The sequence below is a fragment of the Ranitomeya variabilis genome, chromosome 4, assembly GCF_051348905.1.
Source record: "Ranitomeya variabilis isolate aRanVar5 chromosome 4, aRanVar5.hap1, whole genome shotgun sequence".
NCBI classification, from domain to species: domain Eukaryota; kingdom Metazoa; phylum Chordata; class Amphibia; order Anura; family Dendrobatidae; genus Ranitomeya; species Ranitomeya variabilis.
Genome location: NC_135235.1, coordinates 543,662,660 through 543,690,486, shown reverse-complemented (window position 1 = coordinate 543,690,486; position 27,827 = coordinate 543,662,660). Strand labels below are relative to the sequence as shown.

At 42.9% G+C, this 27,827-nt stretch overlaps 1 protein-coding gene across 1 annotated transcript; it reads left to right on the top strand.

Annotated features, from left to right (window-relative positions):
• Window positions 1-1,646: 1,646 nt before the first annotated feature.
• Window positions 1,647-26,141, top strand: LOC143765664 (all-trans-retinol 13,14-reductase-like). The gene is made up of 11 exons (XM_077252550.1): window positions 1,647-2,072; window positions 4,434-4,616; window positions 4,782-5,011; window positions 15,591-15,786; window positions 20,193-20,387; window positions 20,732-20,851; window positions 21,058-21,196; window positions 21,904-22,013; window positions 22,795-22,961; window positions 23,939-24,098; window positions 25,815-26,141. Exons 1-11 carry the CDS (start codon window positions 1,910-1,912, stop codon window positions 25,958-25,960), a joined length of 1,809 nt encoding a protein of 602 aa, XP_077108665.1. The 5' UTR covers window positions 1,647-1,909; the 3' UTR covers window positions 25,961-26,141.
• Window positions 26,142-27,827: the final 1,686 nt, after the last annotated feature.

Sequence of the window (27,827 nt, the reverse complement as noted above, 5' to 3'; positions counted from 1 at the left end):
AACTGACAGCATTTATAAAACCAGACTTGCCCCTAACCTGAATGCCACCATATAAGCAAAGAGGGGGGACCTGTCACTGCCAACATTCAATCATGTTCGCTCTCTAACTGATATGTTTAGGGGGTCTAACCTATATAATTTCCTATTGAGATCCATTAGATCAGCTAATATCTAGATTCATGTTTCTGATCCCGTAGGGGATACCACTGACAAACTGTGGTTACTCTGGCACTTTTGAGTGTTTTAAACTTTATAGTTGCACAGTGAGTTTTTTAACATTATTATTAAAAGTTATGTCTTGTCATTTTTAATTACTCCAATTGGATTAGTCAGTTAAAAGTTTATGATTATTTTTGGAGAAACTTTATATATTTGTCTTATTAGACTATTGCTGTTACTATTATTTGGGCATTGTAGCTGACACTGTTGTTCGGAGACCATTTCTGGTCCTACTATATGGACATTGTGGCTGACACTGTTGTTCGGAGACCATTTCTGGTACTATTATATGGGCATTGTAGCTGACACTGTTGTTCTGAGATCGTTTCTGGTACTATTATATGGGCATTGCAGCTGACACTGTTTTTCGGAGACCATTTCTGGTACTATTATATGGGCTTTGTAGCTGACACTGTTGTTCGGAGATCATTTCTGGTACTATTATATGGGTAGTGTGACTGACACTGTTCGGAGACCATTTCTGGTACTGTTACATGGGCAGTATGACTGACACTATTGTTTGGAGACTATTACTATTATTGACCACCACTGGAAGACTACTGCTTTTGATATGAAGTCTATGGCTTGAAATATTATTTTCACAGTATTACTGGTATTCTGACCATAAGCAGTGCTGGCTTCTCCCCTTTTTTTTTCTGCTGTTGCATTGGTAAGTGGCTGACCACCACTGTTGCCGCGCACGCTGGGTTATGTACGCTATTCTTTCTGTGTTCACTGTGATTGATAGGCTGCTGTGCACACACACAGCAGCCCTGTCCTGCCTCAGGCTTTAGTTAATTGTGCACCTTTGGTGCTGGTTTGGCAGTGTGGAAGCCAGATCTGAGATGTCCGCACAGGACCTGATCGGCCTTTACCCGCGCTTGCCTTTCCTGGCACCAAGGGAGTGATTCTGAAATGCTCCAGGTACAGTTTGCATGTAATGTGGTCTTTCTTTTTATACTCTTAATACATTTAGGAGGCCGTAATGGCACAACGCAAATAAAATACGTAGCGTAGGACTGCCCCATTATGAGATTGCCGTGAAGTGGCGGGGTAGCTCAAAGAATTGATCAATTGTTTGCTAAATGTCTCATATTTGAAATACAGTTTGAATTTAGTTTGTGCATGTGCACTTTAATTGTTGCGTTCTGACCATAAGCAGTGCTGGCTTCTCCCCTTTTTTTTTTCTGCTATTATTATTATTATTATTATTATTATTCATTTTTACTGGTATTACTGGTATTGTTATGTGGAGACTATTGGTGGTACCATTGGATGCCTTTAAATGCACATGATGTAGATGTTCATACAATTAGCACTGGCAATACTTTATGGATTAGGAGTTTACTTAGCAGGAATCGACTTTCTCCTGGGGTTACAGTGATAACAAGGAACCTTTGTACTGTTATTCTGAATCCTTTACTGGTAGATTAATTCCATTGAGCGCTGTGGGTGCAGGACGTCTGTGTTGGCTGGCTGTGTATGACTGTGGAATCCCGGCAGTGTCTGTATATATGTAATATTCAGTCAGCGTGCGTGAATGTGGTATGACTATATACTGTTTGTTGTGAACTATTGAAGTGTGGACTTAGTGTGCAGATTGCAGCTTTGTGCAGTGTCATATAGCCAACTAGTTCTCTTTCTATCTAAAACTTCCATATTTACCTGACTGCTGCATTTTCCCCCAATCATGTTACTATGGTTCCTACTTGCTCTGTTGCTGTCTATTATGTTGTTCTATTGCTACTTGCGGTTGTATTATGGATGGGGGAGTTTCTTTAAGGAAGAAAATATCCAGCCCCCCGGACCTCTAGTCACAGACAAGAGAGCAAGGGACAAGGTTCTTAAACAAGGTAAGCAATTGTGATATCCCATATTAAATGCAATGTAAGAACATCATAATTGTATTCTTTTAATACATATTATCTTGTCTATTTGTATACAGTTGTATTGTTAATTATGGTATAAAAGTAAGATTACCCACAATATGTTATCAAATTTGACTGTAATGGAGTTCAGCAACAATATAGAAAAAATTGTATCTTAAAGGGAACCTGTTACCATGAAATTGCCATCCAATCTGCAGGCACCACGTCATAGCAAATAGATAATGGCTGCACTCAATTTTACTGCGCTAAAGCAAGGAAATGTGCGACACACGAAATGCGAACAGCATACTGGCTTGTGAAATCTATGAAAAAACACATGAGATGCTTAGCACAAGATTTGGCCAAAAATTGTGAGCCCATCCACCAAACGTCAAGGTAATCTCAGATCGGATGGGTAACTAACCTGTCTGCCTAGTGTGAACACTTACCTATGGCTAATAACATGGTAAAGCCTGCATTTATAGGAAGGTTAGAACCAACTGTGTTTGGATGTAATTAAAATCACAGCATGGTGAAGGTTGGGGTGTTCAAGTCAGAAAAAAAAGAGCAGAGGTTTAAGTGATTAAAACTCAGGTTATACCGAATCTTTCCTCCCAAAACTATATATATATATATATATATATATATATATATATATATATCCCAATCTAATCAGCTCCCCTTGCCTATAACATGGTGCCCACAGATTAGATGGCAATTTCATAGTTACAGGTTCCCTTTAGAGAGAACCTATCACGTTAAGCATTCCGTTCCACCTGATCTGCAGGCAGAATACAGTAATAGAGCAGAGGTAGGTGAGCACATTACTATACAGTTTTGTAGGAGAAAATATATATTTTTTATTCATTTACATTCTTGTTTTCTTGGCTCCTGGGTCCAGTGGGCGGTCCTAATTAGAGATTGTTATAATTCCCTGAATGAGCATGCATACAGTGAAAGCTGTCAGTGACTGATTAGGACCGCCCACTGGACCTCTGAGCCAAGTAAGCAGGAATTTAAATAAATAAATACAAGTGATACATATCCTTCTGCCACAAAATAATACAAAACATTTTTATCACCTGCTTTTGCTCTATAACATGTTGCCAGAATATTGGACATTTCCATGATGATAGGTCCCTACAGAAAACCTTTTTCTCATTACAGATTACTTAAGTTTCCACAGTCTAACAACTGGCTTAATGAGCGTTTGTAAGAACACTTGTTCTTGATCATTGGCCTGTGCAAACATGGCAAGCAGTCAATGAACAAACTAACAATTTTAATGAGGCATCATTGGTTGGCAGCACAGCACATCTTGTGTAAACAAGGAATGTGCTGCCAAAAATATGCAAATTGTATGGAGAACAATTGCAATAAAAGGTTGTCTGGTTACAACAAAATGTCACCTATCCACAGAATTGGCAGGTGCCCGATGGGCAACTGTTATACTCATTACAAGGTCCAGCAGGTTGGATGCCCAATAAATGCTTCATTCATTCTCTATAGGGCTGTTGGAAAAAGTTGTGCACAGTGGTCGGCAAGACCGAAGGAAATAATTGGGGTGCAGGTTACACTGTTCACCATTCCCTGAGTGGTGAGACACCCATTGCTCTGCAAGTTATTAACGCCTATTCCATGGATAAGTGATAACTTGTTTTAACCAGACAACCTAATTAATGACTGTGCTTTCCTATACATAATGCATAAACCCATGTATAAAGGCCAAGTAGCAATTGACTTGTTACATTGACGATAGCCCCTTACAATGGCTAAGAATCTGTCCATGTAATTTAGTTTTTTCACATTTACATAGACAGATTTTTCAGCGTGGACGAGATCAGATAATTGTCTCAGGTCTGGCTCTTGACTGATGAATAGCTAATTCTGTTGAAGAGAACTTCAGCCAGCCTAACATCTAAAAAAAAAGATTTGGGTCCCTTCAGAATTGGATATGATCTGAGGGGGCAAATCATGACACACAGATTCAAGGAGCACCGAAGATAATAGACCCTCTATACAACCTTAAAGACATTTGTGCTAGGTATAGATGTATTCCCCTCAAATGTTGTCAAAGGGGTTTTCATCAATCTATACTGTATATTTAGAAAATCATCTTCAAATGTTCAGCTATTCCTTCTGCAGAGATTTTTTGGTGGTGGAAAGGAGAAATAAATTTTATTTAGTTAGTTATTCTCACAAAGAGTCGTATAGCATAAACTCGTAAACATTCTTGGGCATAGGGTTCTGAAAAAATATTATATAAGATGCCAGAATCCCTTCTCCTCCCGGTAACATTCCATACTGTATTTGTATATTTGGTTCTCTCCTCTCTGTCTAGTACAGGATTCGCCCAGGACAAAATACCACCCAACCTAGATGCACTGGTTATTGGAAGTGGTGTTGGAGGCCTATCAGCAGCCGCTGCTCTTGCAAAGGCTGGAAAAAGAGTCCTTGTGTTAGAGCAACATGATCAAGCAGGGGGCAGTTGTCACACGTTCCAAGAGCATGGGTATGAGTTTGACGTGGGTGAGTATTTTAGTAGCCTAAACACTGTCAAATTGATGCCTATATGCAACTTATAGTTCCACTAAAGTCTTCATCTTTTCAGTCACCTGTCGACTTAATAAGACTCATTCAGATGTTGATGTTAGATTGAGCTTACAGTTGCCAACACTGTCTGAAATTGGATAGGTCTCCACTATGTCGGTCAGATGCATGAAGGAGGAATGTTGAGGGTGATCATGGACCAGTTAACGGACGGACAACTTCAGTGGAACCGTCTGGAAGACCAATATGACTCGATCATCATAGGTCATAAGTTGTACCGACTTTATGCAGGAAAGCATGAATTTCCAACTACCCTAAAGAAGCAGTTTCCAGGAGAAAAGGAAGCCATTGACAAATTTGTCAGTTTGATGAAGGTGAGGATTAATTGATGCTACATTTCTGAATATACATTGTAAGGATTGATCAGATGCGTAGGAGGAAACAGGAGGCACATTCTCTTCAATGTCCATGTGGGTTTATTTGCTCCATAAACCATCAAGGCAGCAACAAAAAGTTAAACAGTCCGTACATCAGGCCGACACAGCATTAATGTCCATAGCAGGGCTCTGCTCTCTCAGGCCTGGAGGCACACAGGCTGTGCAATGTCCAGCACTCAGGCTCTATCCGAAGCCACGGACACACAAAGGCTTCTCCCTCTCAAGACACAGACCACTCTGTACTGTCCAGCCTGGACACATGGAAATCCGTCCACACTAACAGACTCCCAAACACTTACTACCATGTGCAGCTAAACACACCTCCTTTAGGTAGCCTGTAACCACACCCACAGGTGAGGTAACATCACATGCACTGATCACATGATCATGACATCACTGCAGGTCCTCAACCTCCTGCAGGGAAAAAGGGTACAGTTAGCACCCCCACTCAGAGGTGAGGTATATGGGTAGCCAGACCCTCCCATCTCTCATAGCTACTCGCAACCCGGACCCAGGTGCACTAAATGATATCTTTAGTGCTCACGTGCACTAAAGACAAAATACTCCGGGTTGAATCGCAGGGAGCATCCATCCCTGTGATACATGCCTCCCATTAACCACACGACCACCAGTTACACCACCTCTGTTCAAACCTGTGGGGTTGAACACTTGTCCTAAACCGAGGGCCCCGAGACAGGGCACCCACATAACCTTGCTCTATACGTCGAGAGGGCCTTCCCAATTGGTTTTGAGCGTCAGCCCCTGAGACATAGTCCATCACTGTCACCACATCCCTGTCTGTGAACAGTGTACTATCAGACTTTGTTGCCTCATGTTTCAGCGTCAACAATCTATTAGGCCTTCCCCGCCTCCATCGGTCAGTACGTAGGCATAATCCCCTTGTACCCATGCGTCCTGTCTGGTCTGATTCTTTGTCATTTCGTCCGCTACAGGGTCTCCCGCTTAGGTCACTGAGCCCTGAGTTAACTGAGGAGTCACTATTTCTAGCTCTTCCATCTGGCCACCTTCGGTTCTCCCTCTGTTGGTGATCTCTCCTATTGTCTTTCTTCAGAGAGCAGTTCTTCCCTTTACCTCTTTATCCTCTGTTAGCTTCAGCTTGAGGACTTCCAGTCTTTAGAGAACCTCTTCGTCTCTCTATACCGCGAGTTGAAGGAGGTGGCAATCTGTTTGCCAATTCCTGCAGCTCTATATTGATCTGCTCCCTCTCACGTCTTAGCTGCTCTATCTGTTTCAGGTATGCCACATGATACCCCAGGAGCATTTGGATATTCCCAAGGCTCTCCATGGATCCGACGACAAGGAATGGAACCATCCCATCTTCTCCCACGACCTGGGCTTCGTCATCAGCTGGAATGCTCACTATCATAACACCAGACCTATTCACCATCTCTTGCATCACCTTCCCAAATCTTCCGATGACTTTCCTCACCAGACCTCTGGGCACTTGCACGATGTCTTCTACAATACCCAACCGACTTTCAGCTTCTCTCGCTAGCTCCAGACATCGAGCGGCTTCCTCATTCTTCAACGTGATCATTTGTTTTGTGCAGAGGCATTGTAGATGCATCTCTCTCAGGACAGCCACCCGCTTCACTGTGACTTCCCTAGTCGACAGTATGACCAGTTGATGAGTCTCATGTGCCCAGTGCACCCTATACGCTTTGACCGCCTTTTTAAAAGCTTCATGCACCTCCTCACTGGCACACGCTTCTTGCATGTCTTTGGGTACGTCTATTACGCACTTGAAAATCGAAGTCTCACCTTCTTGGTCATATCGTTGGACCTCCTCATCCTTTGCTCGGCCATCTGCGTGGCTCTTCCCTTGCTGGATGTCTTCCTCCGTGGAGGCCCCTTCTTTGGTCAGCCTCTCCAGCTCACTCTCCTTCATAGTGATCAGATCGGGAGAGCGCAACAGTTCGATTTCCCGGTCATCCGTGGATTTCTGGAGCTGTTGATTAATCTCCTTTGTCTTGAGCTCTTGGAGAACTTTATCTTGCTCCTCTACCAAGCAGCGACGCTCATCCTCTCTGTGGAGAAGCTCCTGCTGATTCTTCTCTTGGGCCTCTCTGAACACCTCCATATCTTTCAATATGGCCTTGTTCATGTTTTGACACGCTGACAGGTGACCTCTGAGCTCAGAGACTTCCTTCTCTAGGTCACCCACTCTGTGCTCAATTGCTTGCCTCAGAACCCTTTCTCGTTCGACTGTTTCTTTAAGCAGCTCTATGTTATGGTCCTGCTCTCTTTTGGCTAGCACATGTCGCACTACCAGTTCTTTAATTAAACTTTCAGATGGGGTCTCTTGCCCACTCACACTCTGCCTCTTCAGGGTTCCACCTGTTTCTGCACCCACATCTATGGTCTCTGCAGGGCTCTCTGTCTGTTTACTCTTAGGTACCTCTTGACTCTTTGTAACTTCAGAGTTCTCCATCTCTTCAGCATCAGGTACTCTGGAGCCTTCATCATACTGAGCCACTTCACCCTTTCCGGGCATTGCAGATGTGGGTCTACTACAGGTCTGTTCTAACCCCAGCGCGTCACCAACTACATCAGTGCTAGGGTTTGTCAGAGATAAAGTGACCTCCTCATCAAGGACAATAAAGTGATCTGTACCTGACCCTGTCTCTTCCTCATCATCTCTCTTCTCAGAGGGTGTAACCTGTCCCGCCTTTCTGCGGCCCCCGCGACGAGTTGAAGATCTGTGATTTTTACTCGGCTCCTCCTTACTGCACACTTTTTCCCTTGCGCTCGAGTCACAGTCTGAATAGGAGTCACCCCCCTCACTCTGTCATCCTGGAACAGCAATTCCCCACTTAAACAAGTGTCAGACCCACACTTTCTTCCAGTCACCCGGAACTCTGGACTATCGACCTTAGGTGTTGCTATCTCCTTTTCACACATCACATGATCCGGAATCACTACAGCCGCCTGTTGTGGTGGGGCTCCCTTAGGGTCAATCTGGATCCTTTTTGAGCAATCAGACACTCCCCTTTCCTCCCACAAGTCCCAAAACCTTTCAAAGTCCTGGCCTATTACTACAGGAAATGGCAAGTCTGGGACTACAGGTACATCATGGCTGGAAAAAAAATAGTGGTAGTCTCAATGATTACCCTGGACACCGGATAATCCCTAGGGACCCCATGAACGCAGTGGACTTCCATCTTCCTTCCGGGAATCATAGACAGGGAGTGTGGCGCTCACCAGCATCACCAGGCTCCCTGAGTCCAGAAGTCCAGTCACGCACACTTCATTGACTTCTACAGAACAGCTCTGTGACATCTTGTCAGATGGAAAGTCAGTACAATATTCTCAACATGCGCTGTTCGAACACTGAACCCCGCAACAGTTCATCAGCGAATTCACCGCCGCCCCTTTTTGGGCCACCACCCCTATTTGGGTCGCCACCCCCTTTTGGGTTACCACCCCCTTGTGGACTATTTTCTCCTTTAGGGCCACCACCCCTTTTAGGAACTCCACCCCCTTTTGGGCAACTACTCCCTTTTGGGATGCAGCCCCTTTTTGGCCAACCATAATTATTTGGGGTCACCGCTCCGTTTTGGGACTCCACCCCCTTTAGGGACACCACCCCACTCTGGGGTACACCCCGTAGACTCCCCCACGGCACTCACAGGCCCCAACAGTACCACAGTATATGTCTCTTTAGGTCAGCACTGGCCCTTTAAGAGTCTGCACGACCTGGTCCAGTAATGTCTTTTTCGACATCTCACCAGTTCCTACTGGTGCTGGAGCGCCCCCACGTCAAGGGCAATGGGGTACTCGGTACCGGGTCCCTCTCTGGGGATGTCACGGTGGCCTGACCTGGTCCGTGGCCCTTTTGAGGGGCGTCCAATTAAAGGTGTAGTTTGTCTAGTGTTCGTGACGCCACCTGTGGTGTTTTCGGTCAGGGTGACCGACGCTGCTTAGGGGTCCGCTGGGGTGATGTTATAGCAGCTAGATGGTATACCTTCCCACAGGTGAAGTATGTCCCCAGGGCTTCCCAGATGTGTAGGTGGTGATGGTGGACGATGTAAGGCGCAATAAATAACGAGGACACAAAAGTTGCAGTCTCTTTACCTTTTACTGAAGACTTCAGCGTCCACAGTCCAGAGTACCGTTCACAGGGCAGGCAGAGTCTGGCCGGTCCGAAGGCAAATCCAGAGTTCTCTTAACCAGGTGGAAATCAGTAGCCTTCCTACTAGCGCCTGTGTGTTGTAGTACTTCCCTGCTGAGCACCACGGGATAGTCCTCACAACCTTTGTAGATCTTCTAGATGTTATTTCTTCCTCTCTGTCCCCCAGATGGTATGGATAGGACAAACCCGTTTGACTGGGATGGCCTGAGGCTTGTTTATAGGGACCCTAGAGATGCCCCGACCCCCACAATTTGCCACCGTGTCTTCTTAGGTATTAAGGTTGGGCAGCCAACTTGGAATTGACTGTCCTGCCAGTCTCTGAAGTAATGCGTAGAGTCAATTACTCCCTTGGTGTTCCGGCCACTGGCTACGCGCCTCAGAAGGAGGCTGCCTGTCTCGGGGCAGAACTCCTCCAGGTTATTTTTCCTTGTGCTGTGACTTCGTTTCTCACTCTCTACAATACACTTCTCTTTGTGTCCTTTCTTAGGATACTGCTGCACGTGGGGCAGGCACCGCTCCGTAGCTTTCTATCTTGTGCTAGGCCTCTGTCAGGATCCCACTCCTGACATGGACTCTCTGTCTGCAGCTCAGATGTTCCTCCTTTCCTCCTGTCTGCCTGACAGGTCTTGCTTGGGCAAAGCCCAGCCAGCTTCTCTCTAACTTTCTATCCAAACCACCAGTTTTACCCTTCTGTGAGGAGTGCCCTACTAGATAGGAGCATGGCTCCCCCTGGTGGATTGGAGTGTGAAGTGTGTCGTGATACCTGGAAAGATGAACTCCTTTAGTGCCATCAGACGTAATCATATCACTCCTCCTGGTGGAAGAATAACATTACTGCAGCAACCAGGACTCTGGGGTGCTGCAGTGCTACCACAGCTCCCACTGCAGACACAAACCACTGGCACCTCCGGCTGCCGATCACAAGCTGCTGCTGCTGCCACCGCATCTCCGGCTGCTGCAGAACCTCTTGCTGCAACTGCACTGCACGTAACCACCGCAGACTTCGTGGACCCGCCGATCCACAGCAAACTTCGTAACCCCGCCGAGTTACCGCCAGACGCCTTCAGTCTTCGTGGCCCCGCCGAGCCACAGCAAGTTGATCAAGGAAGAAAAAATACATGGACCCGCCAGTCCACAGCAAACACCTGCACACGTGCTTTATAAGAAAACACAGTCTCTCACTGACCCCGGTCAGCATAGCACAGACTTCTGTCCGTTACCTGCCAGCCACACAGGTTCCCAGATCCCTCTTCTCCTCAGGGGTATCCCACAAACAGCAGTTCTCACTGACCCCGGTCAGTATTACTCACGGTTGTCAAGACCGTCCACTCTTCTGGCTCAGACCAGCCAGCGCTGCAACATGTGCTCCTTGGATCGTTGCCCGCAGTCTAGCACCAATTGAAAGGATTGTACTCACTCAGATGCGTAGGAGGAAACAGGAGGCACATTCTCTTCAATGTCCATGTGGGTTTATTTGCTCCATAAACCATCAAGGCAGCAACAAAAAGGTAAACAGTCCGTACATCAGGCCGACACAGCATTAATGTCCATAGCAAGGCTCTGCTCTCTCAGGCCTGGAGGCACACAGGCTGTGCAATGTCTAGCACTCAGGCTCTATCCGAAGCCACGGACACACAAAGGCTTCTCCCTCTCAAGACACAGACCACTCTGTACTGTCCAGCCTGGACACATGGAAATCCGTCCACACTGACAGACTCCCAAACACTTACTACCATGTGCAGCTAAACATACCTCCTTTAGGTAGCCTGTAACCACACCCACAGGTGAGGTAACATCACATGCACTGATCACATGATCATGACATCACTGCAGGTTCTCAACCTCCTGCAGGGAAAAAGGGTACAGTTAGCACCCCCACTCAGAGGTGAGGTATATGGGTAGCCAGACCCTCCCATCACTCATAGCTACCCGCAACCCGGACCCAGGTGCACTAAATGATATCTTTAGTGCTCACGTGCACTAAAGACAAAATACTCCGGGTTGCATCGCAGGGAGCATCCATCCCTGTGATAAATACCTCCCATTAACCACGCGACCACCAGTCACACCACAACAGATATAATGGATATGATAAGAAACAGAAGTTGCTCAAATGAATATCTCTGCTAAGGAGAAAGTTGTTCCAAACAATGAATTTTTATGGTCATCCTGCTATTCCGTAACTTCCCTGTGCTATTACATTAAGCAGTAATCATATTGCCTTGATAATATTAAAGCGTACCTGTCAACAGGATTTTGCTCAGCAACCTACAGAGAGTGTCAGGTTGGGGCCGTTATACTGATTAAAATGATACCTTGGTTGATGAAATCCATCTTGTGGTTGTTGTTTAATCTTTATTTTCAGTTAAAGTGAATGTCACCAGGTTTGGCTGATAAGAGATACGGCCATCACCTTTCAGGGCTGATATACAGCATTCTATAATGCTGTATATAAGCCCCCAACCCGTCCTGCAAGAGAAGAAAAATAACTTATTATACTCGAGGCGGTCCGGTCCGTGGGCTTCGCTTTTCTTGGTCCGGTGCCTCCCATCTTCTTACGATCCCCATCTTCCTGCTTGCTTCGTGCGGATGACGCGTCCCTTTGTCATCCACACAGTCTCCTCGGCACAGCGCTCCTGCGCAGGCGTAATTTTCTGCCCTGTCGAGGGCAGAGCAAAGTACTGCAGTGCACAGGCGTCGGGGCTCTTTGATCTTTCTCGGCACCTGTGCACTGCAGTACTTTGCTCTGCCCTCAACAGGGCAGAGAAGTGCGCCTGTGCAGGAGCACTGTGCTGAGACGCGTCATCCACACGAAGCAAGCAGGAGGGCAGCACTGCAAGAAGAAGGGAGGCGCCGGGCCAAGAAGAGTGCCACCCATCGAACCAGACTGTTCCACAGGGGAGTATAATCAAAGTTATTTTTCTTCGCTTCTTTTCATTATAGAATGCTGCATATCAGTCCTGAAAGGTGATGGCCATATCTCTTATCAGTAGTGTTGAGCGATACCTTCCGATACTTGAAAGTATCGGTATCAGATGGTATCGGCCGATACCCGAAAAATATCAGATATCGCCGATACCGATACCCGATACCAATACAAGTCAATGGGACACAAGTATCGGAAGCTATCCTGGATGGTTCCCAGGGTCCGAAGGAGAGGAAACTCTCCGTCAGGCCCTGGGATCCATATTCATGTAAAAAATAAAGAATTAAAATAAAAAATATGGATATACTCACCCGTCCGGCGGCCCCTGGACCTTACCGATTGTAACCGGCAGCCTCCGTTCCTAAGAATGAGGAGTTTAGGACCCTTGATGACGTCGTGGCTTGTGATTGGTCGCGTGCCGCTCATGTGACTGCTCACGCGACCAATCACAAGCCGCGACGTCATCGAGGGTCTCCTCTCCTCCAGACCCTGGGAACCATACACTGGGAACTTCCGATTCCGATTTCCGATACCACAAAAATATCGGAACTCGGTATCGGAATTCCGATACCGCAAGTATCGGCCGATACCCGATACTTGCGGTATCGGAATGCTCAACACTACTTATCAGCCAAACCTGGCAACAGGTTCCCTTTAATTAGATTATCGTGCTTCGGTGTGGCCTGTGGGGGGTCTTCATGTGGTGCTCTGCTTACATATGCAGCTGTATGAGCTTATGGCAGGTCACTGATCCTTCATTGACCTGCCCCCTATTTTACATACTGCATAGAATATTGTGTATAAAAAAAATAACATTCATCACGCAGGTGCCTACACTGTAGCATCATACAATGAATAATATGCATATATGCATTTATGATTTATTCATGCAGTGTTGTAGTGAGAAAAACTTTTTTTTATCAAAATGGCGCTGGGGGCCGTGCCTGCGCAGTAGCATCTATCACGTTCCGAATTATGCTACTGCGCAGGCACCGCTGCTGGCGCCATTTTCATGGAGCCAAGTTTTTTTATCTCTAGCAAAATGGTGTCGGTGCCTGGGCAGTGGCATCTACTGCGTAATGATAGATGCTACAGCGCAGGCGCCACTGGTGACATCTTGATTAAGCCAATTTTTTTCCTTCTAAATCATAAATGAATGCAGTTGTGTACAAAAGATTACATACCATGGCAGAATTTTTGCTTTCTTGGCATTTATTCATATACTATGAAAAATAACACCAAAACATTTCTCCACTCATGGTTAGTGGTTGCGTGAAGCAATTTATTGTCAAACTACTGTGTTTTCTCTTTTTAAATCAAAATGACAACTCAAAACATCCAAATGACCCTGATCAAAAGTTCACATACCCCATTTTTTAATACCGTGTATTGCCCCCTCTAACATCAATGACAGCTAGAAGTCTTTTGTGGTAGTTGTGGATGAGGTTCTTTATTTTCTCAGATGGTAAAGCTGCCCACTCTTCTTGGCAAAAAGCCTCCAGTTCCTGTAAATTCCTGGGCTGTCTAGCATGAACTGTGTGCTTGAGATCTCCCCAGAGTGGCTCAATGATATTGAGGTCAGGAGACTGAGATGACCACTCCAGAACCTTCACTTTGTTCTGCTGTAGCCAATGACAAGTCAACTTGGCCTTATGTTTTGGATCGTTGTCATGTTGGAACGTCCCATGCGCAGCTTCCGGGCTGATGAGTGCAAATTTGCCTCCAGTATTTGCTGATAATGTGCTGCATTCATATTTCCTTCAACTTTGACCACGTTTCCTGTGCCTTTGTAGCTCACACATCACCAAAACATCAGCAATCCACCTCTGTGCTTTACAGTAGGAATGGTGTTCCTTTCATCATAGGCCTTGTTGACCTCTCTCCAAATGTAACGTTTATGGTTGAGGCCAAAAACTTCAATTTTGGTCTCATCACTCCAAATTACCTTGTTCCAGAAGTTTTGAGGCTTGTCTCTGTGCTGTTGCGTATTGTAGGTGAGATACTTTGTGGCATTTGCACAGTAATCGCTTTTTTCTGGCGACTCGACCATGAAGCATATTTTTCTTCACGTGCCTCCTTATTGTGCATCTTAAAACAGCCACACTGCTAGTTTTCCTGTAATTCAGCTAATGTTATTTGTGGGCTTTTCTTTGCATCCCGAACAATTTTCCTGGCAGTTGTGGATGACATTTTTGTTGGTCTACCTGACCGTGGCTTTGTGTTAACAGAGCCCCCAATTTTCCATTTGTTAATCACAGTTTGAACGCTGCTGACTGGCATTATCAATTCCTTGGATATCATTTTGTATCCCTTTCCTGTTTTATACAGTTCAACAACCTTTTCTCGTAGATCCGTTTACATTTCTTTTGCTTTCCCCATGACTCAAAATCCAGAAATGTCAATGGCTGGATGAAAGATGCAAAAGTCTATCTGGATCCCAGAAAGTCACTCAGCTTTTATGCACACACTGATTACAAGCAGACAGGTCACAGGTGAGGATGTTACCTTTAGTAGCCATTAAATCCCATTTGAGACAACTTCTGTGCTTGTTATCAGGCCAAAATCACCAGGGTATGTGAACTTTTGATCAGGGTCATTTGGATGTTTTGGGTTGACATTATGATTAAAAAAGAGAAAACATAGTAGTTTGACAATAAATGGCGCCACCCAACCACTAATCATGAGTGGAGAAAAAGTCTTGATGCTATCATTCATATTCTCTGAAAAAAGGCCATGAAAGCAAAAATTCTGCAGGGGTATGTAAACTTTTGAGCACAACTGTATATGCATATTATCTATTGTATCATGCGACAGCGCCTGGGTGATGAATGTTAATTTTTTTATTCCATACAATATTCTATGCAGCACGTAAAATAGGATGCAGGTCAGTGAAGGATTAGTCACCTGCCATAAGCCCATATAGATGAATATGTAGGCAGAGCACAACATGAAACACCCCACAGGCCACCCCGAATCACGAGAATCTCATTAACTGAAAACTGCAAATACAGATTAAACAACAACCACTAGACGGATTTCATCAACCAAGGTATAATTTTAAAAGGCATTTTGAGGGTTCTGTAGCTTAGGTTCTCTCATTTCTTATGGGTGGTGTAAACTTATTATGCCTCTTTAAAGCCCTCATGCACATTAGACTAATGTTGGCAGATCCTAGCGATATTGATGGGTTCTGTCGCCACTCTAATGTATATGGGGGCGTCAGCCAACTGACCTTTGGAGGAGATATCAATAGGGCATGTTTAGTTTCAGACTGCCAATTGCATTGTTCTCCTGAAGATAAGCAACAGGCAGAAATATCTGTTGGTGGCTTTCTCCTAGAGAACACATGAGAAACAGCCGTGATACCTGTCTGCCAGATTAAACCTTTTTATATAGTGTATCATTATTAGGAGTGTTCTCATTTTATATATCTACAGAAGGTGGCGAGACAGGTGCCATTGCTGGCGATTCTGAAGATTATACCTCAGCATTTAGCCCTGCTTCTTCTGAAGTCTGGTCTTCTTCATCGACTATCTCCAGTGTTTCACCTTGCAGAGTCCAGTCATCAAGATGTGGTGAGAGGCCTTACTAGCAATAAAGAGCTCCAGACAGTGTTCAGCTACCTCTTCTATGGTAAGAGAGCATGTTGTAAAGCTAATACAGAAGTGTAGAGAATATGCTCTGAAAAAAATATTTTTTCAAGTCAGTCTATCTAAATACTGTATCTACCAATGCTCTTCTGTGGTGACTCTTTTTCTTATCAGAACTGATGACCTGTTTGACCCAACACCTATCTTTGGCAGCAGTTCACTTTGTGACAATCCACTCTTCATGATGCTGGGTTCAAACCTTCATGTTTCAAACTCCGTGCATAGGGTCTCCTGATGAGGGTACCTGCTCACATGGTCTCCTGACCAGGGTCTCTTCATGCAGGGTCTCCTACCAGAAATAAACAGACTCATATATGCTTATTAGAGATGAGCAAATTGATTCTCAAAACTCTTGTCCAGTGTCCATGCATCAGCTGGGAGCCCTGCAAACCTCTCCCTACTTGCCAGCATCCCTGGCACTTCTGATAATTGTAGGCCTTGCATGATGTCACGCCAAGCCTGTGAATCAGATACCGGCAGATAGGATGTGGTTCACAGGACTCCTCTGGTGGTCAAAGAATACTGACATGGATGCTGGACCAGTGTCCTGTGAATTGATTTCCTTATTTCTAATGCCTTTGAGGATTTTTAGTTCAGGTCACGGGAACTGTGGCTAGTCCATGGACTCTGAAACACAGACATCTGAAACTTGAAAAATTAGTTTATCAATGCTTGATAAGGTGACAGATAGCTAATTAGTGAAAACTAGAAATGAGACTTTGCATTGGTTCTTAAAGTGAAGTATGCATGACATTTAATTAACATAAATATAATGTATGGTTGGAGTACCACAGGTATCACTAGGGCATTGGTCTATATCATAACTTGTATAACAAGGCATAACTTAAAGCTCCTGGGCAACAATGTAGATCGGTAACAGGGTTCCCATCTACCATTTTAGACTGGTGTTTTATTATGTGTTAGATGGGGCTTTGAGTCTCCTCACGCCTCTATTTGGTAAAGTCTACTTTTTCCTAGTACATTCTTGTAAAAGGTGCAAGGAAGTGATTAAATTGTAGATAGGCTGGAAAGTTCCACCTAATCTCTCTTAATGCCCATGGTTTCGCAAGCCATCACCTTTGGGGGCCTGAAGTTCAGCATGATAGCTATCAGATCAATAAATTCAATTTATTACTCCATTGCCTCCCTTGCTTCTGTACCACCAATCTCAGTATTGATATATATGCAGTAATACATACAACCAACTCCCTTTCACCTCTGTCTCCTTCATGGAAGTGAATTCTGTGTGCAGGTTAGACTGACCACTCAGACAAATATCTGTGATAATACCAAATCATGCAGCTCCTTTCCTGGCTTCATCCCTCACCTCTCGTCAAGCATGCAGCAACCTACTTGGCCTACCACTCATTCTGGCCCTAAATGACGCAAAACAAATCACACTGTAGATTTAGACAAGCCTGTATACGGGCAGCACGGTGGCGCAGTGGTTAGCACAGCAGCCTTGCAGGGCTGGAGTCCTGGGTTCAAACCCCACCAAGGACAACATCTGCAAAGAGTTTGTATGTTCTCCGTGTGTTTCCTCTGGGTTCTCCGGCTTCCTCCCACATTCCAAAGACATACTGATAGGGAATTTAGATTGTTAGCCCCAACGGGGACAGCGATGATAATGTGTGCAACCTGCTGTGCTGCGGAATATGTTAGCGCTATATAAAGATTATTATTATTATTATTAATTTAATTAAACAATAGCCACTTTCAACTCAAGAAAAAAAATTAAAATAAAAATCTAGGCTCAGCCAGTGGCTCTTGGAGCTGATGCAGTCATGAAAACCAGGCATTACACAAAACAACTACAGTATGTACAAGGCAAAAGTATGTAATAAGGTATTTACAGAAAATGTTATATATTGTGGAGGATAATCAGTTAATATTCACTTCAAATGCTATCATTTCACACCTATTTCAGTGTCTATTCCTTCTGAATTTATCTTCTGGGTAATCCATTAACTCTCTGTAATTAGTTTATGGATGTGCTGATTACATCTCTGATAAATCAATTAACGAACAAGACACATGACCTCCATTACAAAGTACAAACACTGGGCAAAGTTTATTATCCTACAGTATAGGGAGGTGTTAGTGGAGCTTGTGCCTTGGGAGCTAGGTGCCAAGAAGGTGCCAGGACGGTGCCAACAATTCACGCTGTCTTGACCAGGGTATTTAGATATAAGGTTGGGACAGTAAACTGAGTGACTGTCCCAAATGATGGAAAGTCTAACTAGAAATTATAAATATGTGTGAACGAATGTAGGAACTTGGTTTATGGTTGTAGTTTTTTTGGCTTGTTTTTGTTGTTGCTGCTTTGTGGCATGGATGGTACAGATTATGGTGGCATGAGAAAGGATTAAATCAAGTCCCATGTACATGATTACAGCGTGCTCTTCAAAGCTAACCTCCCATAACATCAAAGTCACCATTGGCAAGACCAAACAAAATATACAAGGCACCCTCTAAATTGGTGTTGGCCACAATATTGTGTGGTCTTAAATTTAGAGCAACCACAAATCCTTGGTATTGTTTGCCCAACACCCAGACTCACAGAGCCCGGTTGACACTCAATTGTAAACCAACATTTTTTACAACTTATTGGCTGTCAGACCGGATTTAAAGGAACACTCCAGGGAAAACTAATACACTATTGTATACTCGGTACACAATTTCACACCTAGTGGTTAGAAAGTCACCAAACCAGCTAAATAGGCAGTACCCATGCCAATAATAAGTGATATAGTGAAGCCACTCAGCCCCCAATTTCAGACAATCACAGGTTGCTCAGCAGTCAGCACCAGAGTCCTCCTTCAGTCATGTTTGCTACATGGTGCCCATCGAGTATTTCAATGTTCTAAGTTTGGTTTTCTGACAATCTTAACAGTGGTTTTCTTCTTGATGTGACATGACGTGGCTAACTTATTTACTACAAAGTGGAAAATAGAGACACATCTATTTAGACTGTGTTAGTCAGACAAACCTATAAACAAGAAAACAGCCGCACTGTCTCGGGTTATATCTTGCAAAGGGTGATATATTTATTCACAAGTGTTGAAACATAAGTATATATACACACACAGCAGGATTAGAAACGGAGTAACGTTTCGACCCTATTCCGGGTCTTTCTCAAACTGCAAGTAAACATAAACTACGATTAGTGTACTGTACACAAAAAAGGGAACGTGAAATTAATATTTACAAAAGTATATACAACTATATTTACAATCAATAATTCATAAGTCCCGTTGTAAGAGAAAAAGGTTCATGAGGTACAATAAATGCACTAAAATCCTTTCCTTGGTCTCTCGTGGGTTAGGTAATTTACAATTACCATGTACAATGAGAATAGGACCGGAAATATGCTAATTAAATAAGTTAAGTGGTCGGTTTAAATAATGCCTAGTGGTGGACTAGATGTGTGCAGGTATAAATCACTTTAAGCACTGACCTGTAATGTTGGAAGTGGATGTAAAGAGGTCTGGTCCCTTTAAGGGCTGTGGGAAAAGAAAGAGGGAAGGAGAATCCCTTGTAAAGAAGTGTATAATCCATGAAAAAGAGTGGCACAGGGTATGGGGTAATTACCAACCTCCTATTAGAGTGTTGCTGGGGTATCCTGCTTCTTTAGAGTGTGTGTCTGCATTGGTGGCAGTGATTCTATTTATGGCGCCTGCCGGCAGCAAAGCGAGGCCATATCAAAGGTAGGTGTGGAGCGCGGTGTGCGCGCTGGGTTAATGGCGCCTGCGCAGTGTGTGACATGAGATAGAGGCTTGAAGTCTCTGTGGCTGCTGTGTATAGCTGCGCATGGCCGACCGAGGTGTGAAATTGAACAATGCCTGAAGCTAACCAAAGTGTTAAAGTAAACAATGTCCTACAAACTCAATTCTCTGTCAATGTCTGTAAACTATTCCAGACCAATTCACCTATCCCACTGTTACATGTTCAAAAAATGGTTTTATGGTGTCACCTATGCCTTGCATAGGTGACCTGTGTTTATGCTTCTGTGGTCTGAACTTTGGGGTCCTGAAAAATTAAACAAAAATGCAGCAAAACCTGCTTTTTGTAAGCAGCTTCATAACTGCCAAGACAGCAGGATTTCCTGCAGAATAAATATGCAGCAAAAATGCAACATGTGAACATAGCCTTACGCTGATATTTCAGTTGGGTGAACTGAACAGGATTTTTGTAACATTTATAACCTTTTTGCAACAATCTCTGCTGGATAAAGATTAGCAGAAATTCAGCAATAGCAAAATGGTAGAATTTTATTTAATGAAGACTATTTAGAAAGTTGCATCATTTTGAATGAAGAAAGCTTAGGTGCAATATAAAATATTCTGTACAAAGGTGTCCAAGGTTTTTAATGTTCTCTATGTTTTACAGGAGTCCCACCCAATGACTCTAGCTTTATGATCAATGCCCTTCTTCTTCATCATTACAAAAGAGGAGCCTGGTATCCTCGAGGAGGGAGCAGTGAAATTGCTTTCCATATGATTCCGGTAATAGAGCGTGCTGGAGGCAAGGTTCTTGTAAAGGCTCCTGTTACACGGATCTTGTTAAACAATGGTAGAGTCACGGGTAAGCAATGAAGGACAAACAAGTGGAGACATAAGCTGACCATTAGTGGTAGAGGACCTAGAAGATGGTATTAGAGACACAATACAATCATGGGGTTTTTATAGTATGCCTGGTAACAGAATCTGTGTGTCTTGAAACTTCTATGTTTTGATTTACAAACCAATGTATGTAGTTAGACTCATTACTTATATGCTAATAATGTCATGTGCCACCATACTGGATGACATCATAGCAGATAAAATGAGGCTTACCATAGTGAGTCTGTCCAGAACTTGGTTACAATGCTGATAGAGTTTAGGGATGGCAACATTGAATGGGTTGGAAGTTCTACATTTTCTCTTTAGGGGTGGCTGTACAGAGAAAAGACAAGGAGATTTGTATTTATGCTCCTGTGGTCGTATCAGATGCTGGCATCTTCAACACGTATGAACAACTTCTACCTTTTGTGGTTAAGAAGAAACCTGGTAAGATGTGACCATTGAAAATAGCCCTAGAAATTTCCATCACTAACCTTCAAGAAATTAAAAGGATATGGAAAACTTTTATGTTTCATTCTGGAGCAATGGTATCATAATTATATAACTCTTCAGAAGTCTATTTTATAGAAGTACTATCTAATAGTATAATGGTTTTTGCATCATTACCCATCTGTTCTTCTCTCCCTCATTAGAAGTGGAGTCCCTCTTGTCTAGTCTGCAGTATGGGATGGGTTGCTTTTTGGTCTTCGTAGGTATATGCGGAACAAGTGATAAGCTGGGACTGAAATCTACCAACCTCTGGATCTATACTGAGAGTGATCTCAACAGCTTGTGAGTAAATACAAATCTGCCTTATTGATAAAATTTAGTAGCGAAAACTGTAGGAAAACAAGGAGCGCAAATAGGTACGGTCTGTGTGGTATTTCCTGAAGAAGAAATCATGATGACTTTGAAACGTGTAGAATAAGCCACCATCATCCTTTAACCATATTTGTATTCTGAATTGTCTGGCAGCGCGGATATAATCCACTATCTCCCTGGATAATAGTTATTGATAAAATTTGACACCCAAAACTTGACCCACAGAAGCCTTACTAAGGACTTGATGATCAATTGATGAAAAAACTGTGTAAACCTCAAAATCTCACCTGCATCTTCTAGTAAAAAAATTAAGAACTTTGAAAACTCAGTTGTGTTGCTTCTGTACATAGAAGATATAAGGTTGGCCACACAGTTAATTTAGACGTTGGCCAAACACTTATTTTGCTGACAACTACTTCCTCTCTCTTTCTTGTAGCCACACATTCTTGCATTGCCCAAGTGTCCATGTTTATTTCAGTATGAAAATGGTAGTCTGGCAGTGGCTGGTCTCCTAGAGAAACAAAGGTTCGGCCAATTTAAAACCCATCCTGCTGAACCTTTTTCTATCATTCTCTCTTTAGCTTTCACTTTAACGTTTTGTAAAAATAAGATAAGTACACTCACAGTCACTCAAAAAGGTGTGGTGGAATGCTAGACTATTTGCTCTTCTTATTCAGAATGGAAAAATTACAGTCTTTGGAATGGGAAGAGGTGTGCAAGCAATTACCCTTGATGTTCATCACTTTTCCATCTGCTAAGGATCCTACATACAGTCAAAGGCATCCAGGTCAGGATTATGTGAATTTGGATCTATTTTAAGCATTACATAGATAGTTATGTAGTAAAGGTACACCAAGACCAACTGCCCACTTTGTCTTGGAAAACTAACATAGTGGAGAGGTGAAGAAACCATCAAGGTGAGAAGAATTACTAAAGGACTGATTATCCAAGTTTGATGCTTGAAGGGTTATTCTAAGCAATACAGATATTCGCTATTTTTGTCATTACTCTATACTTACCACAGTATAGGTGATCATTTGTATAGATTGAAATACCGTTAATCATGGGGTTTTTATATTTTTTTTAAATTTTACATCAACATAGCCATTTAAGGTTTTGATTTTGGTATGGTGAGTTATGTTTTGAAATTGCTGCTCCACACAGAACAGATACCGGATGTATTACACAGCCAGCATCTGCCTCTAGCATCAGCGATCAGACCTAGAACCAATGACTGAGGTTAACTGTTTAAAAGCTGCCATCAATCCATGACAGCTGAATTTAAGGCACGCAGTTTCAGTGAGGAGCCACTTTGGGCAGAAAATTATAACCTCTGTGATAAGAGTGCAAGGCGCTGATGGGTTGCCTTGTTAATGAGGAGCCTGCCGTTTTTCAGTTCATTGTATGATTAAATAAATGGAGTTATTCAAACTGCAACTCATCCTACAAAAAAACAAGGCCTCATACGGCTATGTCAATGGAAAAATAAAAAAGTTATAGCTCTTAGAAGGAGAGGAAAACATGAAAGTACACTGGACAAATCCTAAATTATGTGACCTCCACTATAGGCCATTCGTGTATGACTCTGCTGACAATGGCACCTTATGACTGGTTCCATCAATGGAGTGACCAAAAACCACGTAATCGTGGCGAAGAGTATCATACTATGAAGATGATGTTGGCCAACCACATGGTTGAAAGAGCAATAAAAGAATTTCCACAACTACAAGGAAAGGTAGTGCATACAGATATTCATATTTATTTGAGGGTACTTTAAGTGAATCCACAGGGGTTAAAATGAGCAAATATATTAAAATTTGGGCAGATTCACTTTGTTCCAAATTTAATCTGCACTGATTGCCATTTTACTATGGTCTGAGATCTCTGCAAAACACAAAACGTAATAAAACAATGACTGAAAAGGGGTTACAAAAATAATAAAACATTATACTCATCTATTCTTGACTTGCCCCTCTCCTGTTCTGCCAACACATTTCCAAAGCTCAGTCCTCCTCTAGCTAAAGATCTGGCAGCTAATTAATTCTTACGTGTGGCATAAATGCACATCATGACTGTTTGGGGGAGTAGTTTGGAAGAACAACGACCAATCACCGATCCAAAGCTAGCAGATGACCAAGCCGAGAGCTTCAGTGGCAGGACAGGTGAAGAGCGAGCTTAGGACAAGTGAGTATATTTTATTGTTTGTTTTTTTTAACCTCGCCCCTGCCCCATAAATATCCATTTGGCTAGATTCGTGCAAATTCAATCACAAAAAATTTGTAAAAAATTCGATTAGTTACGTATCATTCACTCATCTTTACCACTGGACAAAACTGATATATTGTGGTCTGTTACTACAGAACCAAAGGGGGTAAAGCACAACACAGATATCCCCTTTTTGATGTTCTTTGCATCTCTTTTTTTATGCACTGCCCCATCATGCCCTGTACCAGGGATGTATTTTCTAACAATTACCCCTGGTAGACAAATACTGTAGGCTCATAAAAAGGCAACCTTTTACATAGGGTGGTTTCTGGTCTTTTTTGGGACAAAGGTGATACCAGACACATCCCACAATTTGGCATTCAAGTGTGATGCTTTTTGGGTTATCAAGTGCTCAGAGTCAAATGGTTTCCACTATCCATATGAGTTCTTATGTTTTATACCCACTGCTATGTAATCACTTACTTTTTTCATTTGCCTTGAACATAGATTGAATACTTGGAAGCTGCCACGCCTGTGAGTAATGAATTTTATCTACGGGCCCCAAAGGGGTCCATGTATGGTGCCGAGCAGAACTGCAGCAGATACCAGTGTGACATTATCAGCCGAATGAGGTCACAGACTGCAGTGTCGGGGTTATACCTGACAGGTGAGAGGCGGTTAACCAGGTGAAGCCATATGTATAGAGAGGCATCTATCCGACAACAAAAACTGTTGCTACGGGCCACAAGTGTTTTTTCAAATATCAGTCTCGAGAAATGAAGCCTCAAGGCAGGTTCCTTCTGGCTGTAAATGGGGGTGCTGACAAGGGTAGACCTCCCTACATTAACTTATGTCTTAATTGTTATCAGCCTTTACAGGAGTTCCCAGAATCATAATTTTTTACTTATTCACAAGACAATTGACAACTGTCTGATTCCTGGAGGGCAGGACCCCACCAATCATAAGAATCAGGGTCTTCTGTCCCTCATTCAAATGGAGTAGCAGATACACGAGTGATGCTGCTTGACTCGAAGTCTGTGGGACTTCCATAGGCCTTGCTGCATATAGCAACCAATCACAGCACAGATGCCATTGTGTAGAACGCTCCGGAAAGCTGTGCTATGATTGGTTGCTACGCATAGTTTTGATAGATAAGGCCATATTCAATGAAGATATAGGGGCCAGTTTCTGAAAACTGTTTAAAAGTGAATCCATCATTGTCACAGTGCAGCTTTCATTTTAATTTCTTAGAGCATTATAAGATATGAAAGCCGCACTGTGATTGGTTGCCATGGGCAACAAAGACAATTTATACTTTAGTTTAAAAAAAAAAAGCTCAATTGTATTTTTATGATAAATGTGGTAGATTATTACCTCCATGGCGTGATCATCCCTTGAAATGACAAAATATTGTTATATTATTAAAGGGAGTCTGACTCCTTTTAATTACAGAAGTATACTTAGACTTTCATTATCAGTTCTTTTATATTTGGTTCCTGAGACCCACACCGATCATTCAAACCACTGTTCAGAAGCACTCAGCTCAGCTGGCAGAGGAGGTCACAAACACTATGTTCCCCATGAGGGTGCGCACAGTGGAGTATGGTCACATAGATTTTCTATGGAGTCCATACACACTGCACATGTGATCGTCCAGGAACAGGACGCTTCTGAGCACTTTATCTTGCTGAGCTAAGTGCTTCTGCACAGTGGTTTGAGTGATCAATGTGTGTCCCTGGACCCAGACCCCTTTTTATCTACAGGGCGTATAAGTGGCACAAACATAAAACAACGTTGGTCGAGTAATATGTTTGAGTCCTCGCGGCTGTTAGGCAATCATCATATGTGTTGCTGCTGTCTAACAGCCGTGAATCATGCAGCCGCGGTGACTCGAACATAGTGCTGACTGAGATGCTTGGATGTAATAACACAATATCAGAGCACGCTCGCTCATCACTAGTGAGCACATGCTTGACCTCTGCCCCATTCTTTGTCTGTGGAACTGCTGGACAAAACACAGTGTAGAGTGCCACTATTTCTGGCAGTCTCCATTTAATCTAGAGTTCCCTTCACAAAACCATTTGATTATTGATTGATGATCACTGGGGGTCCAACCGCTAGAACCCCCAGCGATGGAACAAGTTTAAGAGTAACCTTTTAAGGCATTGTGAGTACAACCCTTCTCTGAAGACATTGCTCGAAGATCATTGCATTTCCTGGGACCAGTTGATTTGGCAGCAGAGATATACATAGCGTGGCCGCTGCGTATCAAAGGTAGTATTGCATGCTGGACACAGACATGGCACGGTTGATTAGAACATTTTCAATTCATGACCTAGGTGAATATTATAATCATATTATGAGTCTTCTCCTTGTGTTGCAGGGCAGGATGTCTTCAGCAGTGGGGTGGCAGGTGCAGTACACGGAGGATTGCTTTGTGCCTCCGCTGTCCTCAATAAGATCCTTTACATCGATCTTTTTATGCTGAAAAAAAGGATTAAAAAACGGATAAAACAGAGGCGCTCATAAACAGAAGTAGAGCTGACCTCATCCATAAAAAGATAAAAAGTCTTATTGGAACTGGAAACTGTAACATTACATGTTTTGTGGTACAATATATCCTTCCTGTTGTGTTCTTGTGGTATAAGCAATGATGAGGAGTGATGAATGACAGAAAAAATACAAGTGTCCTATTCGTTCCTCCAATCCATTCACTTTACTTTGAAAAAGCAAGAAAGTTTAATTTATTTTGTACATGGGTATCACATCAATAAAACGCCACCCAAAAAAAGAAACTCCAAATAATATTAATTCATAAGTCTTCTTTCATCCCATAACTTATCATTTAGTATGACTTCAGTATCTCACATATATACAAATTTTATGGGTTTTATGACTTTTGCTTCCTACCACAACTCCCCCTATATCCTATTACTCCATATAACCCCCCTATATCTCCTCCCATTACTCCATATAACCTCCCTATATCTCCTCCTATTACTCCATATAACCTCCTTATATCTCCTCCTATTACTCCATATAACCCCCTATATCTCCTCCTATTACTCCATATAACCTCCCCTATATCTCCTCCTATTACTCCATATAACCCCCTATATCTCCTCCTATTACTCCATATAACCTCACTATATCTCCTCCTATTACTCCATATAACCTCCCTATATCTCCTCCTATTACTCCATATAACCCCCTATATCTCCTCCTATTACTCCATATAACCTCCCCTATATCTCCTCCTATTACTCCATATAACCCCCTATATCTCCTCCTATTACTCTATATAACCTCCCTATATCTCCTCCTATTCCTCCATATAACCTCCCTATATCTCCTCCTATTACTCCATATAACCTCCCTATATCTCCTATTACTCCATATAACCTCCCTATATCTCCTCCTATTACTCCATATAACCTCCCCTATATCTCCTCCTATTACTCCATATAACCCCCTATATCTCCTGCTATTACTCCATATAACCTCCCTATATCTCCTCCTATTACTCCATATAACCTCCCTATATCTCCTCCTATTACTCCATATAACCTCCCTATATCTCCTCCTATTGCTCCATATAACCTCCCTATATCTCCTCCTATTACTCCATATAACCTCCCTATACCTCCTCCTATTACTCCATATAACTTCCCTATATCTCCTCCTATTACTCCATATAACCTCCTATATCTCCTCCTATTACTCTATATAACCTCCTATATCTCCTCCTATTACTCCATATAACCTCCCTATATCTCCTCCTATTACTCCATATAACCTCCCTATATCTCCTCCTATTGCTCCATATAACCTCCCTATATCTCCTCCTATTACTCCATATAACCTCCCTATACCTCCTCCTATTACTCCATATAACTTCCCTATATCTCCTCCTATTACTCCATATAACCTCCTATATCTCCTCCTATTACTCTATATAACCTCCTATATCTCCTCCTATTACTCCATATAACCTCCCTATATCTCCTCCTATTACTCCATATAACCTCCCTATATCTCCTCCTATTACTCCATATAACCTCCCTATATCTCCTCCCATTACTCCATATAACCTCCCCTATATCTCCTCCTATTACTCCATATAACCCCCTATATCTCCTCCTATTACTCCATATAACCTCACTATATCTCCTCCTATTACTCCATATAACCTCCCTATATCTCCTCCTATTACTCCATATAACCCCCTATATCTCCTCCTATTACTCCATATAACCTCCCCTATATCTCCTCCTATTACTCCATATAACCCCCTATATCTCCTCCTATTACTCTATATAACCTCCCTATATCTCCTCCTATTCCTCCATATAACCTCCCTATATCTCCTCCTATTACTCCATATAACCTCCCTATA